A 21,677-nucleotide genomic window follows, 5' to 3' on the forward strand; every position below is an offset into this window, starting at 1 on the left:
CATGGAGCTGTGGGGAGGAATATAACCTTTGCTCAGGAGTCCATTCGTGTCTTAATCAAATCCCGCTGACTTGCCCCTCTTTGTGACTCATAGAGCTCACAGTACAGCTTTTGTCTCTTGGGGACTTGGAATAGTTCATGGACAGGACTCCTTTGGGGTTCAACAGTGCCATAATATATAAAAATATATTCACTCGCCAAAGATATGCTTGGTTTTGTAACTGCTATACCTTGAAATTACAAATACGTTTCCGAGTTAAAGGAACAGTTTACCCTAAAATGAAAAACTGCTAAAAATGTCCTTGATGTAGATGAATTTCTTTCTTCAGTGAAGAGTTTCAAAAGCTGCCCCCCACCAAAATAATATACAAATGCTTTCTTTAAAGCAAAAGTCTTCTTGTCTGAATCAGGGGTGAAATATACAGATCAAAGACATCTGACTTACCTGGTTAAACGAAGGTTAAGAAATTAGTTGAATGAAATGTTTTTTAATCGTCCGTTTTATCGCTGATTCTGATGGCACCCATTCATTGCAGAGAATCCATTTCTAAGCAAGAGTGTAATGCTAAATTCAGATTACGAAACAAACTCATCTACATTTTGAATGGCCCAAGGAAGAGTACGTTGTAAGGAAATTTTCCTTTTTGTGTGAATATTCCTGTGGCATATTTTTGCCTTTAATACTGAGTGTTTTTTAAGCTGAATAGCTTCATCAAGTAAGACCAATTGATTAATGTTTTCATACACTCTTGCACACTTGACTTAATTTCACACAGAACCCTTCTGACATTACCCGTATTACAGAATTTCACAATATTAATTGTGTTCCGACAGCTGTCACATCATTACATAATAAGATTAGCTGTGGCCGTTCACCTGTATTGTCTGCATCATTTTAATCATATTTACTCTGCAAAAAAACAGCAGATATTTAATATTACAAGAATCACCCCCTCATTAAAAATGCTTCTTATGCTTCTCTCAGTAAATAAAATGATGAAAGGTGTTGCGTTGTGCGGTGAACTACAGTTTTAAAACCCAGTAACGCTGACTTTTTGTAAAAAGCCTCCAATACATGTGGGTGTATTTAACGGTCTCTTTTCATTATTAGTTAGTTCCATGACCCTTGCCCTGCTGTTCCCACACACAAACCTGCAAAAATACAGATCCAGAGAGACTTTGCTAAACGTTCTTTGTGAATTAAATCTGCTTGAGACATTGTTCTCAAACAAATCGCCTTTTCTTTAAAAGACATTTAAGTAGCTTAAGCTGCCGTGCATGTGCTATTTCAATTATCCTCATGAACCATTCGGCAATGAAATGTACAATAATTCCATGGTTGAACATCTACTTACACAACCTTACATTTTAGTCATATGGGGTTAAATTTCTCATTCAGTTTTATTTTAATGAGCATGTATCAATGACGGGAGATCAGACGGTGTTGATCATTTGTCCACTAGAGGGTGTAAGTGCAGTACATGGGGCAAATGAGCATTTGTCATTAAAACTGAGCACCAGACGCTAAGCATTCATTTTAAAGACCAGTGTTATTTTATTATCACTGATATACGATGCTAGTTTAACAATTTTTTAACTAATTTTTGAAATACATCTGTACAGTTTTAAGTTTTCTTTTTAAATTAAAATGTATTTAAAATGGCTTATTCGAATGATTCAACAAGAAGCTAAAAATAACAAACGTTGCCTTGGCAACTATCTGAAATAAAACAAGTTTATTTAGTTAACGCTTATTTTATTTCAAGTAAGGATTTTTTTTCATAGTTTCAGTTGCGACCACAAGACCACACACATTAGATACCATCACAGTTTAACAATGCATAAACTGATATCATATATGACTTACTTTCATATCTCATGAGTAGAAGAGTCATTGTCATATGTGCCCTTTAAAGTGAAATAGATGTTGATCTGTGTAAATATGAAGAGAGCCGTGACAGTGACATTTAAAGAAAATGTCATTGTCTTTCGAAGAAAGCAAAGCGAACATAAAATGGAATCTTATTTATCCTCCTCTCCTCATCTGGTTTTTTTCTCTTGCAGTGGATTTCTAGTTTTGTGCACAACAGAATCAATCGTGATTTTGTATTTTAATTAAAAATCACACTGGCCACGAGGGTCTTAAAAAGAACCTAATAAGAGAAGATTATGAAGGTAAAATTGGGGTCTGTGATAATAAATGCAGTGCATTCTCACCACCGAGATCTCTCTTGGAGCACGTTTGCTTATAAGAGTTTTTAAGAAGAAAGTTTATTTTCCTTTTGCACTCAAATCACAATTTACTGTCAGATTCAGTCCTAAACACGGCAAGAAATTGACTCATATGTGCACCTTATATGTTGTTTTGCACTCTCTGTTGTTTAACTGTGTGTTTGTTGTTGCTTCTGTTTTTGCTACCGAAGGATAAGAGACACAATATTAGATTAAAGCAATAAGATTTTGCTATCTGGAAAGATACATTTCTCGTAATTCCAAACAACATTTATCATTCAATTTATAATCATATACCAAGACACTATAGAATGCAATTAAAACACAGACAGACAAAGCCTTGAGGCCCAGCAGATATTAAAATGTATGAGAACTCACTCTTCAATTGTTGGCCGGTTTGACAGATTGATATTGGGTTAAGAGTATGGGAGGCTTGTCTAAAAGCCTTAAAGTTGAATATTTTCCAAGTAAAATAATGAATTCAATTTATTATGCACAGATCAACTATCTGTAGATTTCAGAAATTATTCTAAGATGCTGACTGGATGCTTAGGAAACTCTTGAAACTGCGATGATTAATAATTATGAGAAAATTGTGATAGATATATTATATTGGCATCACTACAAAACAACAACACAAAAGCTGAGATATTAGTTGCAGTTAATCACTGAGGGTTTAAAAAAAAAATATGCACACTCCACCAAATGGTTACTGATATATTGCCTGAGAAGGACAACATTTTTAGCTAATAAACACTTCTATAGTAAATAATCTATAGCAACAGAGAAAATCAGTAATCAATTATTTATTTAGTTAATTGTAACCTATCTGAGTTACAAACCCCTGCTAGCGATTTAAGTAGCATTAAGCAGAGAATAGCTGAGCTGTCCTGGAATAGAAAAAGCCTGAATCTTCTTTATGCAAAGAATGCTGCAAACAGGAGCTGTGTCAGCCGGAATAAGCATTTTGATAAATCACAGGGTCAGATAGTTTATTTGTTCTCGTACTGCTGGTGACCGGATGCAGCGGGCGCACAGCAACAGACATTTTACCATAAAAAAACACTATAAGTGAACTAAATTAAAAAAATATGTGCATTTTGGTAGCCATAATCAGAATGACGAGAGAGCCCGGTAGCAGAGGTTTGGGTGTTTCCAGGGAACAAGTATTAAATTAGAATTTGTTCATGTTTCATTCACTGATGAAAATTAATGAGGTATGTTTTGTCTAAACTTCTTCCTCTCTGCAGGCTTGGACGCCGTCATGGCTTTTATCTTTAATGAAAAGAATTCACAAAAATGAAAACCTTCAGCAATTTAAAAAAAATGTTTTTGCTAGCAAGAAGAACAATAATAAATAAAAAAATTCAAACTGCACTTGATCCAAAACAAGAAAACTAAATAGACAAATAGTTGCCAAAAGACTCTGTGTATTTTATCAGACTTTATCAAATTTATGTTGTCCTGTATTTATGCATGTTTTATATGGAAATTTTGTGTGTGTCTGTGTGTGTGTGTGTGTTTAAATGACACTGCTTATACAATATACAAACGTAATTCAGTTTAAGTAATTTATGATGAACTTTGATTCATCAAGTGGCAGTTTTAAAGCACCTGCATTACTATGAGAGTTATTATCAGCATATTGTAAGGTCCAAAACAGATTAAGTAGGTTAGTATGTGCTCATTTTATTGTTGTGTGTAAAGCTGAATAAAATATGTCCACTAAAATGCCATAATCAAAGATGTCAGCAGTTATTTAAAATTCATGGCAACCACAGCTGTCAATATTTTACCTGAAGCAAAGCAAACCACTAGGAAATATCAATATGGGCCAATATGGGATCGAGCGTGACAAAAGTTTCTAAAACCAGAACTAATAGTAAACTAAAAGTGTTCAACTAATAGCTAAGTGGAAACCAAATACAAATACCATGTTTGTACTGATATTTTAATGACTATGCACTACTACTCTGCATACATCTCAAGTCAATCATCAGCACGAGGGACCTACTAACCGTTGAACTGGCACACATTATTATCATCTCCGATAATTATCGCTTTGCTAACGCTTCTTTAATTAACAGAGTACACCTTTTAATGCTTACTTCGTGTAGACTGCGTGAAGCAGAACACTTTGCTCCTCATCTTTGCTGGCGCTGTAGACCGACTCACGTTGAAGGCTAAAGTCGAGGGGTCTTTAAGGGAGTTAACGAGTAAGCCAATAGTTAATCTTCTCCCGCTGTGCTAAAAAATAATAAAGCAAAAGTAATAAAGTTGGAGACCAAGCGCCGCAGCCGCAGCCTGTCCCAGTGCAAAGACAAAGGGAAGGAAACAGGTTTTATGCCGCTATGGACTCTGCAAAGTTTTCCATGAAGCTCTGGAGCGCGCGCAAACAGCTCATTCTGATCCTCGCCCCGTTATTGCTGCTCCCGCTGCTCTTCTTTGTTCCACCAAAGGTAAAACGCTGTTGTTAAATTAGCCACCTGCTGATTTGGCCTTTCGAAGCCATAGGATGGTTAAATATGCGCTAAAGTAGCCTAATTGTGCCACAAAGTTGATGTAAAATAATGTAAATGTATGCAGATATTGGCCTATTCTACAATACGCTTGTTTTTCAGCGATAACTGCATTAACATGTGTTCCTTAAAGGGACAGTTCACCCTAAAACTTTATCATCACACGCTTATCTTAATGTCAGACCTGTATTTCGTACTTCTAAGTAACAAAGATTAAGACATTCGAAAGGTTGTTGGTAACCAAATAGCTCTGGTGCCTTTTGATTTACATGGCAAGAAGAAGAATTAGTAGAAGAAAAGATTACCCGAAATCCAGAGGCCCCCAAAACCAATGTAGACACAGACATATGTGTTCACATTTAAAAGGCTTTGCTTTTGGAGAAAATTAAGATTTATTTGTAAGAAAGTCAACATAGAGGCACCTTTAAAGCAGAAAATTAATTTGTGAGGTTTTGAAAGATACTTGATACAGATATTGTTCAAAGTGAAGAAAAATCTTTCTGTTTGTCGTACAGTTTTGAATATGTTCGTAGTTATGCGATTAATAACACTTCACTCACATACGCCCACTAAAGATGATCTGGTTAACAATGGCTGAGAAAAGTGAAATCAATTGTGATAAAATGTCCAGCTTTATTTACAAATGCCACGTTTCATAGTGCCTTCCAAAGATTTCTGAAAAGTTATATGATGTGTCAGTAAAACAATGGAGGACTTGATTATGCTTGATGATCATATTAATATTCTTCCCTGCATCTACACACTCGCCTGTTATTTTTCAGGAGGGTAAATGTCTGTATGTGGTGCTGCTGATGGCGGTGTACTGGTGTACCGAAGCGCTCCCGCTTGCGGTGACTGCCATGCTTCCCGTCTGCCTCTTCCCCACAATGGGAATCCTGCCTTCTAAGAAGGTCTGTCCGCAATACTTCCTTGAGACTAACTTCCTGTTCCTGAGTGGTTTAGTGATGGCGTCTGCTATAGAAGAGTGGGGTCTTCATCGCCGAATAGCCCTCAAGGTGCTAAAGATCGTCGGAGTGAAACCTGCCTGGTAAGAAAGAATCTTCAGCCTTCTTTGGAATTAGGAGCTCTCCAGTCTTAAGTTTTAACAATTGTAGAAGGTAAACACACAGACACTTTTGGCTGAGATGTGCAAACCTGATCAATTGCAAACATTACACAATAGGTGTCTGAAAATATACTCCAGTGCAAAAATTGGTTATTTACTGAAATACCAACTCTATTAGCTGCTTTAGCTTTCAACAATTCATATAAAAGCGATTGCATTATTATTACTTAAATCTTTGTTGAATGTGTTTCTTACTGAAGCATTTGACCCAGATTTAGCGCTGATTTTATTGTGCTCTGTTTTACGATGTACAATAAAGTGTGTACTATGTATATGGTCACATTTTATTGGACTAGTTGTTGCAAAATAGTTAATAGGTTTGGCTCTACTTCTGGTCTGGCCTTTCTTTCCTCTCCAGGCTGATCTTAGGCATGATGATCACTTCCTCTTTCCTGTCAATGTGGTTGAGTAATACAGCCACAACAGCCATGATGCTGCCCATTGCTAATGCCATACTGGAAAGCCTTTTTGGTAATCTGGAGACTCTAAAAGAGAACTGCAAGGACAAGAGAGATCCAGAGGGTGGGTGGGGAGAAATTCATATTGCATGTGTTAATTAGGAAATGAAATGTTTTTGAATGCAATCTTGATTTCAACATACTATAAATGATTTATTTGGTTTGTGTTTGTGTGTGAAATCAACCTGCACACATGAAAACATAATATACAACCTGTACTGAGAACTTTGAGCTCTTTAATGTACAAAGAGCGTGAGAATGCTTATTTTTTCCTTTTAAAAATTCAGCTGTTTTTATTCAGAAATTAGTTTCGTATTAGAGAGGTGTTTGTTATTAAAAAGTAAACATTTAATTGCAGGTGATTCTCAGGTGAAGATGCACGTGCTTCCTTGTGAAAAACAGGTGCTGACCACAGACAACACGTAAGTGAGAATAATTCGTTTGTGAGAATTTCTTTGAGCAAGCAAGGATCAAGCACTATGAGCTTAAAGATTTTCTATAAATTTACCATTAAAAATAAAGCATAATCTCTAGAATTTGCAGTTATTGCAGCAACAGATTTAATATTAGTAATAATCTGGACTCCATTGTGGGCCACGTGGACAACCTTATGCACGTTTGTATGAAAAGGTCATATTTTCATACTCTTAAACAATAAAATTTGAATTGTTAAGAGATTCCGTTCCTTTGTGTAACTTCACAGACCGGATTGGACAGACAGATTAGAGAAAAAGAATCTGGAAGACGTCAGAAGAGAGGCTGAATACCAGATGAAAGTGTGGAAAGGATTTCTGATTTCTATACCTTATGCCGCAAGCATCGGAGGAACTGCAACCCTTACCGGCACTGCCCCTAATCTGATCCTGGTGGGTCAGCTCAAGAGGTATACCATCTTTCCATGGCTGCCGTTGTAAACCACTATACCAGTGACTTTTGCATTCATTCTTTTATTCAACTACTTTCATTTACAAGATGCTTTTATCTAAAGTAACTTCATTCTGAGAAATACAATGTAAGTGACTTACCTCAAGGGGACAATAACATGAAAAGTGCTGCAATACAAAGTTCCAAATTGCTGTGAAGAACACTGGCTAGACGTGCAATGTAAGGAAGGCACAGTGAATTACGCAAGAGATGTGGATGTTTTTTGAAGATAGAAAAAACGGTAATGTTATCTATAATAAACATGTCTAAGCTCTAAGCTCTAAAATATTTAATTGCCAAGACTGATCGTGTAATATCTATTATATTTAAAAAATCCTCATTCAGTAATCATGCATGAATGGAAAAGTCATGGAAATTCATGTTTTGTTTTTTTTTTAAAGAGAAAGCACAGGCAGCATTGCAAATATATTATGTTAAAAATCAGTGCTGGATGGCACCATGTTGCTGTCATGTGCAGCATTAAGTCAAGAGGAAAGTTTGTATTCAGATCAGGCTTCAGTTCACACATTTATAGCTAATGCAATCCTAATGAGTGCATTAGCTTTAATTAACATGAATAACATTCCATTTCTCATTACCACTGGATGGACTTCATTTGTCTTTGTGCTACTGAAAGGTGTAGAACAAAAGTCTATTCGCTGCTCATTTTAACTCTAGTGTATGTATTGTTGTATAAAGACAGTTCTGCACTACACAGTCATCTGGTAGTTCAACTGATTGTGCTTGTGACCTGTTTCAGCTAATGCATGCTAAGAAGAATTCTGGATGGCACAGGCTTTTGAAAAAGCTGTTTATTAATTAGGTCACCACCAACAAGCCAAAATAGAACCTAGTTTGAGTGCCACAGAATTTGAGATGCCACAAAAACCCAGCTACAAGTTTTCTCAAAATGAGTCTTTTCTCCTACACTGAGCCATAAATCAATTCGAATTGTGGAGTGACAAAAATTAGAAATGTCAAAATTCCTTCTGTAAAATCTTTTGACTCTAATATGTAAAAAAAACGATTATGATTTTAAAACGTGCGTGCTTTAGTCTGACCTTTGTACAAAAGAGGTTACGTGATCAGTGCAAAAAAGTTTACTTATTTGATTAGTAATTTAAGAAATAATACAGCATCTTCTTGTTCTTCCTCATTATGCCATAACCTTTCATTTAAAATAATTATATTTAGTCAAAGAGGTTTGGAGGAATAAAATATAGATTTTGTGCCTCCTTCATCTGCATAAAATGTGTCTGTGCTGGCATTGAGCGCGTACGGGTCTGAATAGCATCTGCTGTGTGAAAAGCATGAAGAGCACATTTAATGGATGTAGTTTATTGCAGCTATTGAGCTTGTTTGTTCATGACTTGCATGTAAATGTTCATGCATTGTAAGTGGATGAACATGTCTTGAATCAAATCGTACAAACAAAGACAGAGATAAACCCAAAGCAATTAACCCTATTATATTATAGATATTGCTTTAACTCATTGGTTGGATAAGCCAACACATTCTCACAATCTTAGTTTGTAAATATTTTAAGTTTTGCCGATTTGATAATTTGTAGAATCATTCATACATTTCATACGACCTGCTTATGCCCCTGTGACGTTATGTTTAGGGTTGGGTTTAAACCAGAACCCTCCTGAAGAACTCAGACTGAACTGATTGTCCTCGCGTTTATCTTACACACATAATTCATAAATGCCATAAAGTCAGAGATCAAAGGTATGCACTGTTTTGTTAAAATCAAAACAGTGCAGCGTTGTGGTTCAACCTTTAACATTTTAGAGGTTGATTCTCTGTGAAAAGCCACAAGGTGATACTTGCATACTTACTCCCTGAGATACTCATGCAGTTTATTGTGCATTTGTTTAAGGTGCATAATTCAGATGCAATTAAATGAATCATTGTGAATGTAATCTGAATCTGTTAACGCAATCAGTTTGGGAAACGTTTTCTTCAGTAACTTATTCAGATACAGGCTCCAATCATTTACCGTAATTCATCACTGATGTTCAATCGGCTTGGAACATCTTGTCTCATAATGACTAGACAAAAAAGGAGAGACAAAATCAGAGTTGAAGTTATGTAAAATATGCATTACAGCTGTGATTACCAGTGAAGTTTTTCATTCGGTCTTGGCCTTTATGTAAAAAATGTAGGAGAATAAATGAAAAAGTGTAATTTAATAAAAAAATTCAATAATAATTAATCTGGTTCTGTGAGAAAAGATCAAGGCAGCCACTTGACAGACACAAAACAGCTCACACTTTATTATTACTCGTCAGTTTCTATGAATATCTAATTAAAACTCTTACTGTTTGTTCTCTGCACAGCCTTATCTTAAAACTGAGATAATCAAAGCAAAATGATTAATATATTTGATATTAATTAATGTTTTTTTTAGTAACTTTCTGCTGGTTACATTGATATGCCAGTAGATGGCAACAAGTTACCGCATATATGAGTGAGTTAATTACTCAAACGATTAGTTGGCATTCAGTTTGATTAGTTTTTTTACTCTGGAACAAAACACCTGCATGTTTTGCAGATACTTGCAATTTTTAACTGTCTTCGTTGCCGGAGCAAATACAGCAAAAACTAACATTAATGTCTTGCATGTTTTTGTCTGTAGCTACTTCCCTGATTGCGACCTCATAAACTTTGGCTCATGGTTTGTCTTTGCCTTCCCGCTGATGCTTCTTTTTCTCATTCTGGGCTGGATCTGGATTGCTTTCCTCTATGGCGGACTCAATACACGGTAAATATGCAGTCTAAATGTATGTGCAGAAAAAGACACGTGTAGTATATCACTCTTTTCTATTCCTAAACCCAAAAATGCAATCATCTTGGGTCTCTCATTGTGAAAAACTATGTAAAGGGCAGCTATACTCTATTTACTTAAGTCTATTATTCTGCTTAGTTTCTACTTTTGTATTCTTTAATCGTAAAAACCTTTATTTTGTTAGTTTAATTGTTTGTCTGTTTTTACACAGGCTTTGCATTAGCAAACATGATGAACGTGCAGCCGCAGAAGCAAAAGCAAAAACTGTTATTGATGAAGACTATAAGAAGCTTGGCCCAATAAAGTAAGTCAGAGTATATAAAACACATCATAAACACTTTCTTCATCCCTCTATTCCTAACGTTATTTGAGTTAAAATATCTTCTTTGCTTCTAGATTTGCAGAGGGATCAATTGCTTTATTCTTCATTATTTTTGCTATACTTCTGTTTACGAGAGATCCGAAGTTTGTTACTGGATGGTCAGTTTTCTTCACCAAAGGGTAAGGCACAGTGACAGGCAGGTACTGAAAGATTTAAATGTATTTTAAGTATCACATTTTCACATGCTTAGTTCATGTAAAATGTATGAAATAGTAAACTGTCATATTCTGCTCAAGCATTTTATTAAATTTCCTTTTCAGAGTAGCAGTTCTTATAGGGTGTTGATTCATGCCATGTATAAGTTGACCTTTCCACATACAATTTTTTTGTGAAATTCATTAGAGACTAATAACAAACAACTTCACAAAACAGAAGTTGTATAAATTGTCTTCTGTCACAATAATGAAGACAATGTTTGAGTGTGGGTGTCTTAATTTAATATCTAATACATTTCGATCTAACACAATGGCACAGTTTTTATGCCTTTATGTAAAGGCCAAATGCATTGCATGTATGCTACAACAAACCTGTGCCATCAGAATTTTTTTCCTTTACAATCAAAATGTATGCAATTAGGAACTACTTAAATTCATTTGTTGAACATTTCATTAAAAATACATTTAAATAGTGGTGTTTATATGAAAGGAAACATATGTACAGTATACTATGATTAAGTTAAAAAAGGTTTTCATCCCGAAGGAAGAAAATTAGTCTGTGCATATTTAAATAATTGCACCTAGAAATAAAGACTTCCTCTTCTTCCTTAGTTTTTTTTTTTTTTTTTTTTTTTTTTTTTTGGGTTTTGTTTTTTTGTGGTCCATCACACTAATGCAGTTAGATGCCAGTTGATCTGCTCCCTCCACACAGCTGACCTTTCTCTATCTGAATTCACCTCGAGTCAACCAAGATACCAAGATAAACCCACAACAAACCCTAGAAACAGAGAGAGAACAGAATAATGTGTGCAAAGTACATGCAAAGGGTGATTTAACACCTGTAGATGAGATTCCTACGATTGAAAGCATGTTGTTTTTGAGAATGAGATGATGAATAGGTTAGTACTCAGTAGCATTAATGCCTTGTCTGCTCGATTGTTTTGACATTTTTATTCACACAGCATATCTTATTTGCAGTTGTCTATTATTTAATGACTGGCTCAGTGAGTGAGTGAGTTTTCTGTTTTAAAGAAAACATTTGTAAAAGGAAGATGTTTTCTTCAAGTCACGCTGGATCTCACAGCGCTGTTCAGTGTTCGGGAGACTTATCAACTAGTAAGGGATGTGCGCACAAAACATCCTGCGCGCCGCATGTCATTGAAACGAACAGGTTGCGTACCGCAGCGCAGTCGTGCCTTGCTGTATCCGTGCCGATGTTTGAATCCGAGTGGATAAATGGTCCAAGTGGCCTGCTTCAACTAACTAGCGCTCTTTTGTTCCTCATAAACGTTACATCATACACTTATCAAACAATCGTTATCGTATCGAGGGAATTTATATCGCTCGCTAATCATCGTTATCGATTTATCACCCAGCCCTATTGTGAATTTAAACAATAGCGTACTGTTTTTTTTGCCTGTAGTAGCAAGAAATTATGCATATTTGGAGGCAGTCAATAGAAAGTGATCGTTTATGTACATTAAGTATTCATCCTAATACCACCAGTGGTCTCGGGCTCGATACTTATGAGTTCTCTGAATGTAACACTAGAAGCACTTCACATGTTTCTGTGTTTATCTCCTTTCAGCTACGTTTCTGACGCAGTAACTGGAGTCATCATCATCTCCATCCTCTTTTTCTTTCCATCCCAGTGTCCGTCTATCCGCTGGTGGTTCGATTCAAGAGGTCAGTGGGTGGTTTATTGACTTTCTGTTCGTGATATAACAACAGCTGAGACGTGTGGAATTATACAATTCAAATTGAAGAAAGTCAACAGTCAATCGTTATGATTAAAATATGTATTTTTTTATAAACAAGGGCCCTAAGATATAACAGGCTTATATTGAACTGGAATTTGGTAAATTGGGACACTGAATGGGTTTAGAATTTTTGGCAGGACAAAAGTTGCCGCTGGGTTTCGTTACCACAGTAACTTTCCAGTGGCACAGTTTATTCTGGCTTTCAAAGCGGTTTCTAGAGTACATGTGAGAGTGGTTCATGTTGAACAAGACGAGGAATGTTAATGATTCAGATTAGTGTGTCTAAGAGAGGTCCAGCAGAGAACTATGTGCAGAGAGATTATAATAATCTCTAACAAATCTCTCCACCTATCACTGTTTCTTTTACACTGGGTGCATTGCTTTTGTCTATATCTGGAAAATGTGTTTGCAAATTTTTAATAATCTACTCTACAAAAAAGTCACTGGTTGTAAACTTGTGCAATTTCTGTGTGAAGTTCTGTAAAATAGGGATAATACTACACTCCTTATAATGGTTCTTCTTCGGCATCTATGAAGATGTTTAACGAAGAGCCTTACACATCTATAGAACATTTTCATTTCACTAAAGGTTGTGGCATTGTTTAGACCAGTTGAGCATTAGACAAAAACTGACATTATTATTACTGTTATCAACTGATATTATTATTACTACTAATATTGTCACCAGCTTTGCTGAGATGTTTTCTATGTGGCCTTCAGTACATTTGTGATCAGAAATGTAAAGTGATTTGTAGCTCATTACATTTATGTTTGGCAAATACAGATTTTTGTGCTGAAATTTAGAGATTAATTCATTGTAGTAATAACAACGAAGGGAATATTGATCGATAATACCCATTTTGTGAAACCATTTTGTTTTTCATTGTTGCGTTGTGAATACTTTCTTCATATTTATTTAATATTTCTAATGGGTACGCATCAAGTTATTAATTCTAGACTACATGAAAAAAAAATTATATTGTGATAAGAGTGTTTTCTCTGTGTTAAGAGGTAAATATGGTGTATAATCTGTTCATTATGTGTGGTATTTTATAGTGAAGGCTGTGAAAAGTGGCAGCATTCTGGGACACATTTAGCATTTTCTGTGGCAATCAAATGAAGTAAAGGTCTACGTTTCATCTCCTGTCAGATGCATTTTGTTCTCTACCGGTTCCAAATCAATTTTCTTTCCTCGTGTAGTTCAAAAGGTGTAATCAAATTCAGATGTCAAATACACAGCATCTCCTGTAGATATTTTGTGCAACAACATGAATGTTGAGTGAGCTGTAGATTGGAGCTGTCTTAAACTTGGTGTGTTTTTATGTTTATGAATGTTTTATATATTTGTTTTCAATAATAGTTTTTAATAAACAACCCTTGACCCCCTCCAAATGAAATATCTGTTAGGTATTTTTTTTTTTCACGTATGATTTGCACTTGAGATGGTAAGTCAGCTTGAGGTCATAATTAGTTTTTATTTCATTTCTCTCTCCAGCGTCAAATACACCATATGTGCCCCTGTTGTCATGGAAAAAAGCTCAAGAGTGTGTGCCGTGGAATATTATTTTGCTACTGGGTGGTGGATTTGCAATGGCCAAAGGCTGTGAGGTACGTCAGTATCTGCGTTACACTTTTTGGAATGAAATGCCAGCTGGAACCTGACATTACGTGGCTGAAAATTTGTGTTCTAGTTCAATCAGTCTGTTTATAAGACAATCTGTAAGCCTGACGATTTTTGTAAACTCTATAACCTTTGGCTAATAGGAGTCAGGGTTAGCGGTGTGGATAGGAAATCACCTGCAGCCTCTAGCCAAGGTCCCTCCTCCTGTCGCAGTCATCCTCATCACAGCCTTCATCGCCTGCTTCACTGAATTCGCCAGCAACACAGCCACCATCATTATCTTCCTCCCTGTCATTGCTGAACTGGTATGGACAAATGTATCACTTTCAATTTGTGTGTATGTATGTATATGTTTGCATATATAGAATATTGCTATTGTTGTAAATATTAAAATATGATTACAATTTGAAATAGATGCTTTCTAGAGTAATATGCTTCAACATGTAATTTGTTTTCCTATGATGGAAAAGCTGAATTTTCAGCAGTTATTACTGTCTTTATTGTCACGCGATCATCTAATATTCTGATTTAATGCTCAAAGACTTTATTTTTATTGTCATATGACATATGTATATATATAATTTTTATTTTATTTTTTATTAATATTAATAAATTTTTATTCTTTTACATTAAACATGTAAAAGCCTTTTTTTAGGATTTTTTGATGGGTAAAATGTTTAGAAACATTTTTACTGTCACTTTTAATAAATTTAATTTATCCTAATTAACTAATTAACACACCATACACACAGTATCATCAAATAAAATGACATTTATTATAAATATTTTTTTATTACTTTTCTATTTTAGAATTTTATATATATATATTATTATTCATTTATATTATATATTATTTATTTATTTTACTTGAAGTGAAAATTAGCATAACATTTTAAATCGAGTCAGATGGCTTCTATTTTAGTGTTTTTTCTAGTTTGATTATATCCATACAAGCGTGCACGTCCATTGTGACATTATATCCAAATACTTTATTTTCAGGCCATCCGTGTGAATGTCAACCCACTGTACTTCATGATCCCAGCAACAATTGGTTGCTCTTACGCTTTCATGCTTCCCGTGTCCACACCTCCAAACTCAATCGCCTTTGCCTCCGGACACCTGATGGTCAAAGATATGGTGAGATAACAACTACAAAAACAAATGACATCAGAACACACACGTTATTTTCAGCTGTTGAATAAGATGTATGTGTTTGTGTGTGTGATGTTCACAGGTTAAAACAGGATTTGTGATGAACATTCTGGGAATCCTTTGTGTGTCTCTGGCCATGAACACATGGGGTCTTCATATGTTCAATCTACACGTATACCCTGATTGGGCGAGACCCTTAAATGCTTCCTCAGCAACTGTGGCTACACATACTATAGCAGCTATGAATATGACCGGTTAGAACAACTAGAGATGAATACGGATGCACAATTAGGCCGGATCCTGTATATACTGTAGATATAAGACTAAAACGAAATGGAAAAAATGCTTAACTGGGGGATTCCCACGGTTGATGGATCAAGACTATCATGACCTCACTTCCTGCTTGGCTTGTCCTCTTGTGTCTTGATGCCACTTTACCAATTTGGGGCAGGAAATGTAACATTTCAGAAATGTTTATATATGTAGATTTAAATAGTTAAATTCAAGATCTTTTATGCAAATCTTAGATTGTAAATTTATTTTAATGTCATTTGTATTAATGTTGTAAATTTGTTGTATTTATGCACTAATTGTTAATTGTGTAATTGTTTTAATCCTGAGATCATTATCCAAATCTCCCAATTAAAGCGCTGATCCATCTATACAAATTATGTACAGTTATTGGCAGACCTCTACACGGGCACAGTGACGGATTTAACGCTTAAATCTATGTTAATAAATCCATAAAAAGAAAATATGGCCACTGCAGGTGCAGAACCGGTGAAAATAATGCGTGGCATTGTGTGAAATACTAACACGAGGGCAATGAAGACCAGTACGTGTTTTAAAAAAAAACCCACTTGAAACCAGCAAGCAGAGTATTTACAGACTTCCTTTTTAAACCAATGTTTTTGTATGTCTTCCTTTTAAGGTTCATGAAAAGAGCAGTTTTGTTTTTCAGCCGTGTCATGTGGTGTTGTGTAAGTTCGAGGATGTGCAGTGTAACCGGTGTTTGGATTTCACGTGAATCTGAGCAACTAAATGAGTCAGCGTGCATGTGTGTCCAGCATCCAGCTCACAGTCACAGGATTTAGTGTAGGCTATATAAATGTATATTCAGTGCGCAGAGCAATGCGAATCCGGCCAGTTCTGTTATGATGACGACCAAACTTGAGTTTGAGTTTGAGTTTTTATTCAAGCCTCGCTTTATCCAACAATAATGATGCCTTTAAGAAACTACCATCTCTCTGATTTGTCCCTCAGGTATGTCAATATTTCTGCAATTATGAAAGACCTGTGCCTCCAAATAGGGAAATGTATTAGCGCCGTAATTAAGAAGCAAATGGAAGTGGACAAAATGGAAATGGGCTGTATTAATTTAGCTGTAACATTACTAAAATACTGAGAAATATTATTGCACTCTATAAAATGTGTAGTTGTTGATTTTGCTATTGCTGTTACTATAGCAATTCATTACAATAATGTAACAGGCTGTCAAATAAAGTTTAATGGGTTTAGTAATCAAATGTTTCATAATGTAACTTGCTATTTGTTTGTCTTTTTTGTGCATTTCAGATAAACGCTTTCGATAGAATATTCCCCCACAGATTTATATTTAGGCATCCTCGTGTCTTTCAAAATCAGTTTGAATTTCTTTCTTCTGTGGAAAACAAAAGACGTTTTCTAGAACATCAGAGCTATTCTAGAATTTTCTAGAATGTTAGCTGTAGGGTGAAAGATGGGGACCGTTGGCTGTTTAAGCTGCAGAAAGCGAAACAGCGAAACCATAAACCATTAATGTATCGTAATTGTCGCTTGGTAGGCTGTTACTCATAAAATCTTGAATGACAGTCATTTACTTTCATTGCAAGGAAAAAGCAGACTGCAATCATTTATGTTCCATTAAAGACATAAAGTTAAACGGGTTTTGAAAGACATGCAGGAGAGCAAATGATTAGATTTTTTTCGCTTTAGTTTATAGAAGCGATTTAATTGGCTTAAATTGTTTTTTGCTGTGTAAGCAATATAAGCCAATAAAGACTCATTCGGTTATCCTACGTAGATAACAAACTAGGATATTCAAACTATTTATGATTTTTTGTGTGTTAGAGCCTCAGTGAGGAGCGGTATGGAGGCGCTGTGGTTGTGTTACTCTTCTCCGACTCCTAAGGGCGCAAGTCACCTGCTCGCCCTACTTGTTCTCTGTCTCTCATTGGCTGCTGTAACTGCTTCACTACTTTCCCACTGGCTCATAGACCTTTTGAAATACGACATCCAGACAGCATTGGTCGCAGTTGGTATTTATGCCACAGCGGTGTTTATCCTGTCATTTCTCATCCATCCGTTCCGATGCGCCTTCACGCTAATCTTCCCGACACTGTTCACGCGACAGGGCCGTAAACTGCTCTTGTCCACATCCGTGATGATCGTAGTGCTGTACGTCCTACCCAACATGGCCGCCAACATCGCAACACTCACACACGTTGTGAAATGCGCATCAGAAAAACTCTCTCAAAGCCTCCTAAGCAGCTCAGAGCTCATCAACACCGTTAAAGACAACATCGTCGGGAGTGCAGAGGAGACAGTGGATGGGAGTTTAGTGCAAACGCTGCACGATTTTGATCATACCACTCACATTAATGTGTCGGAAGTGAAGGGACGGTTGCACGTATTGAGTCTGCGAGTGCAGGAGGATTTCTCTGAAGTTAAAAGTCAAGTACAGGACCTGAAACTGCTATTCAGCAGAATCTTTGCTGCTGTTTTCGTTCTGTATTTGTTCAGCGAGTCTGTCATGTACCTTCGGTCTTATCTGACGTCTGTAAGATTTGACAACACGTATATCACAGGTGGGCTCAGGAGAAAAGGGGCTGAAAAAGGGATTGTGGTTAAAGCAAAGGATGTGAAAAACGGAGTAAACTCCACCAGTTTCAGAATCACTAAAAAGGAACTTGTGAAATGTCTGGCTCCAGCAATAGTGATCACTCTGTACCTGCTAATGACAATCTTTTTGATAGTTCTGGACCACTTCTTGTATTACTTGGTGAAAACAGGTGGGCTTTGGATTTCAAACATGCCATCCACCAACATCAGCATCAGCGTAGACTTCAAGGTAATCCACTCCACCAGTTTCTCCTTAAAGATATCCTATATCCGGAAAAAAAAATTAATCTTTGACCAATTGCTATTGTTCCTCATTTTGAATTCACTTTGGAGAAGTATTTGTAAAATGCATAGAAGTTTTTGTTTTGTTTTTTTTACAGTGGGAAAACATTATTTAGATATTTAAGACAAAACATGGTTCTTTTAAAAACCGTTCACTAAAAGGTTCTTCGTGGAACCAAAACTGCTTCTACGATCCCCACTTTTGGAAAAGTTTCTAAAAATAAAAAGACTCGGTTAAAGTAAATAGGCTAGTTACTGTTCACCACTGTGGAGACAAATAACAACAATCCTCTTTTCTGTTCCCCTCTTTCTTTCTAATCATCTTAGGTTGGAACGGAGATGGCCATTTGCCGGTTCTTTAGCTCAGACTGTCTGATAGAATTGTTCAACTTCAACAGGACTTACACAGCCTTGATTCACTCTGATCCAAACGTGTGTGAGGCGCAATCCAGTAAGCTGAACCCAAGTGTGGTAGCGGCGCTGGTGTTCCTCTATGTGTTCAGCTACACCCTACTGCCTCTGGAGGTCTACGCTCAACGCCTTCGGAGGAAAGTAGCTGCTTCTTTCTTCCAGCAGCAGGAGGAGAGAAGGGTCGAGTTCCTTATTAACAAAATTCAAGCTAAACAAAAAGAAAGACAGAATGAGGCTTTCTTTATAGAACCCAAGCATCAAGATAAAATCTCTGGGACGATAGATAAGCTATAATCCACTTAAAGGGTTAGTTCACATACAAATTAGTGCATGTTTTGCCCTCAAAGCATCATGGGTGTATATGACGTCTAATTTTTGGGTGAACAAACCCTTTTATATCGGACTGTATGTTATACATTTTACAGAATTGTAAATACCGTACTCAAAAAGTGTACATTCAAATTAGTGTAAAAGCGTTTGGTTAAGCAACATTTATTTTTAACGTTTTTATTTCATATATCTCTTGTTTATTTATACTGCAGTGAAGTGGCGTGCTTCTGACCTATGACGCTATGAAAGAAAAAAAATACCTCAGTGTTTAACAGAGTGACAACAGCTTTCTGCTTTTACCTTATACTTCACAATCCATTAGGGGCCGTGCTATTGACAAGCTGTAGCACAGTGCCTGATCTGCAGAGACCGGATGATAGAAACATGACACTAATGGACAGGAAATCGTCTCACATCACAGCAAGAAGGACCTGTAAATATGTACAGGTTATATTATATGTGTATATTATATATGTGCATATTACACAAACTGTAATCAGAGAGACGAGTTTATTTTTCTTTCTCTTTTGTGAGAAAGATCTCATGACTCACTTATGTCAAACTGAACAGGTCTGAATATGTGAACCCGCAACGTTTATTTTTAATAAGGTCTCCGATGATTTCAGTTAGATTTCAGCAGTTTGTGTAATGCAGATTATAAGAATTAAAATGCACATAGAGGGCGAAAATGATCATGCAAAGATGCATTACGTGTTTTTGACAAATGAAGAATGTGTTGGTTTTAGTTTCATAATTCACGTCAAATGACTTATATTACATTACAATTCTGTACTGCATCTGTTTTGTACGATTCACATGCATAGCTGAAAGGGATATCTTAAATATCTTAAAAATGTCTCAATTATCCATGAGTTTTGAAACCGACTGATTGAAATGTCTCTTGCTCCACAGGAGAAAGAGAGTCATACAGGACGAATAATTGATGACAGAAATGTTCCTTTAAGAAAAAACAATGACACCTATGGCTTTTGCCTTCACACATTTATGCAGTTTCAGTCCTTTTCTGTGACTCAAAGCAATTGCGTACTGCCTGACTCGAATGACATTTTTACATAGCCTATATACTTAATGAATTTCTACCACGTCTTAAACTCAGAAATAGAGAGCAAGTGTCGAATTAAATCTCCAAAGAATGTTGCTTTTTCAATGTTTCTTTTGGAACCTGATCACAAAGGAAACTTGTTATCGAAACGCCATATTAATTTTCTGGTCTTTCTGAAGAGGTGTAATAGTTGCCATAAAGAGTTACAGCTACACTGGCAGGCACTTTATCTAGACTATATTAAGACTTTGTTTCAAGTCCACCAAGAGCACATATGAGAGAGGTATAAAGACACTTTGTAGCTTTGTCCAGCTCCATCAGTGGAAAGTTCAGTGCTCACTTTCATGAGCTGCACATTATTCTTGCCTCTGTCACAGCACACTCACAAAGCTCCGCTGCAGAGCCACTATCGTCTGTCTCATAGCAACTGCCTCTTTAAGCTGTCCGCATCGCCGTGACATTTTAAAGCTAATACACTGATAAAACCATTTTCTGGGAAAGATACTGCAAGCATTAGTCAAAGAAACAACAGAAAGACATGCAAAGCCAGATCTTGAAAAGGTAATTATTAGCATTAAAATGTTTCAGAGAAAAGCCAGCGAGAGCCCTTCAGTAAGGTCAGATAATGGATGATAATGGAAATACGCAGAGTGTCGGACGCAAAACAAGAAAGGAAAGGCAGCGAATGAAGTCTACTACACAGGATGTCACGAAGATGAGCTGAACGAAACTGCTTCTAAAAAAGAACACCTTCACGTAACTCCAAAACCCAGAAGGAGAAATTTATCTCCAGGAGGGGAAAGTTTAATGAGGAGATATATTACCATTTTTTCCACACAAGAACAATAAATGGGAACTGAAATTTTAACTACCATAAAATGATAAGTCCTGTGTTGCATTCGCTATAAGTTACAGAACAATTGTGAAATTTAAGTTCTTGTGCTCTTAGTGTATTTATGAAAACAGCAGATTCAAAGACTCAAACAGATTTATGGTAAGCTTCATACTGAATTGCTTCTGAAGACTGACGAAAAGCATTTATTTAGGCGCTATCCATTTTATTGTGCTTTTGAATAATTTAGAAAGCTTTATCATGCCATTCAGTGAAACTGGATAAAAAAGCTGTACATTCTAATAATATTTTCCTTATGTTCCAAAGAAAGAAAGTAATGGTTTGACATCAAGTTGAGTACATAATGAAAGTTTTAATTTTTGAGTAAAATGATCTAGTTTTCAGTCACAAGCATGTTTCTAGTTAAATATGTAAAAATAACTAGCCTATATGAAATGTTAATTTTTTTTCCCTGATATTGTAAAATAAACTGTAGGCCTACCTGACCGCATTTTTACAATGATCATGCAAGTGACTTGTTTTGTCGTTAAAGATTGTATTTTACAAATCCATTTCTTTGAACAATACTTCCAAAAATTCTTTGGCTATGCTTGAGTAATCAAAACAAGAACATTATCAGATTTCTTTTATATGATGACAAAACGGATACAAAGAGGGAAGAGCTAGTTATAGTGAGCATATCGGAATTGAATGAATCAGCCCTCAGACACACACAAGCTGAGCTGATTAAGATTGGGTT

The 21,677-nt window shown here is 36.0% G+C and overlaps 2 protein-coding genes across 2 annotated transcripts; both read left to right on the forward strand.

Moving 5' to 3' along the window:
- Window positions 1-4,336: 4,336 nt before the first annotated feature.
- Window positions 4,337-16,645, forward strand: slc13a3 (solute carrier family 13 member 3). Its single transcript, XM_043246996.1, has 13 exons — window positions 4,337-4,690; window positions 5,533-5,798; window positions 6,235-6,398; window positions 6,693-6,756; window positions 7,038-7,217; window positions 9,900-10,025; window positions 10,261-10,353; window positions 10,446-10,550; window positions 12,175-12,272; window positions 13,842-13,954; window positions 14,111-14,272; window positions 14,967-15,104; window positions 15,202-16,645. Exons 1-13 carry the CDS (start codon window positions 4,583-4,585, stop codon window positions 15,376-15,378), a joined length of 1,794 nt encoding a protein of 597 aa, XP_043102931.1. The 5' UTR covers window positions 4,337-4,582; the 3' UTR covers window positions 15,379-16,645.
- LOC122350480 (osteoclast stimulatory transmembrane protein) lies at window positions 16,245-20,964 on the forward strand. The gene is made up of 3 exons (XM_043246997.1): window positions 16,245-16,382; window positions 17,229-18,228; window positions 18,609-20,964. Exons 1-3 carry the CDS (start codon window positions 16,339-16,341, stop codon window positions 18,984-18,986), a joined length of 1,422 nt encoding a protein of 473 aa, XP_043102932.1. The 5' UTR covers window positions 16,245-16,338; the 3' UTR covers window positions 18,987-20,964.
- Window positions 20,965-21,677: the final 713 nt, after the last annotated feature.

Source organism: Puntigrus tetrazona, chromosome 8, assembly GCF_018831695.1.
Source record: "Puntigrus tetrazona isolate hp1 chromosome 8, ASM1883169v1, whole genome shotgun sequence".
NCBI classification, from domain to species: domain Eukaryota; kingdom Metazoa; phylum Chordata; class Actinopteri; order Cypriniformes; family Cyprinidae; genus Puntigrus; species Puntigrus tetrazona.

Excerpts from the sequence above, each read along its gene's own strand:
- slc13a3 (XM_043246996.1), top strand. The coding sequence starts at position 4,583 with ATGGACTCTGCAAAGTTTTCCATGAAGCTCTGGAGCGCGCGCAAACAG. Across the intron at positions 6,757-7,037 it reads GTGCTGACCACAGACAACAC|ACCGGATTGGACAGACAGAT; the intron begins GTAAGTGAGAAT and ends GTAACTTCACAG. Across the intron at positions 10,026-10,260 it reads TATGGCGGACTCAATACACG|GCTTTGCATTAGCAAACATG; the intron begins GTAAATATGCAG and ends GTTTTTACACAG.
- LOC122350480 (XM_043246997.1), top strand. The coding sequence starts at position 16,339 with ATGATGCCTTTAAGAAACTACCATCTCTCTGATTTGTCCCTCAG. Across the intron at positions 16,383-17,228 it reads CTCTCTGATTTGTCCCTCAG|AGCCTCAGTGAGGAGCGGTA; the intron begins GTATGTCAATAT and ends TTTGTGTGTTAG. Across the intron at positions 18,229-18,608 it reads GCATCAGCGTAGACTTCAAG|GTTGGAACGGAGATGGCCAT; the intron begins GTAATCCACTCC and ends TAATCATCTTAG.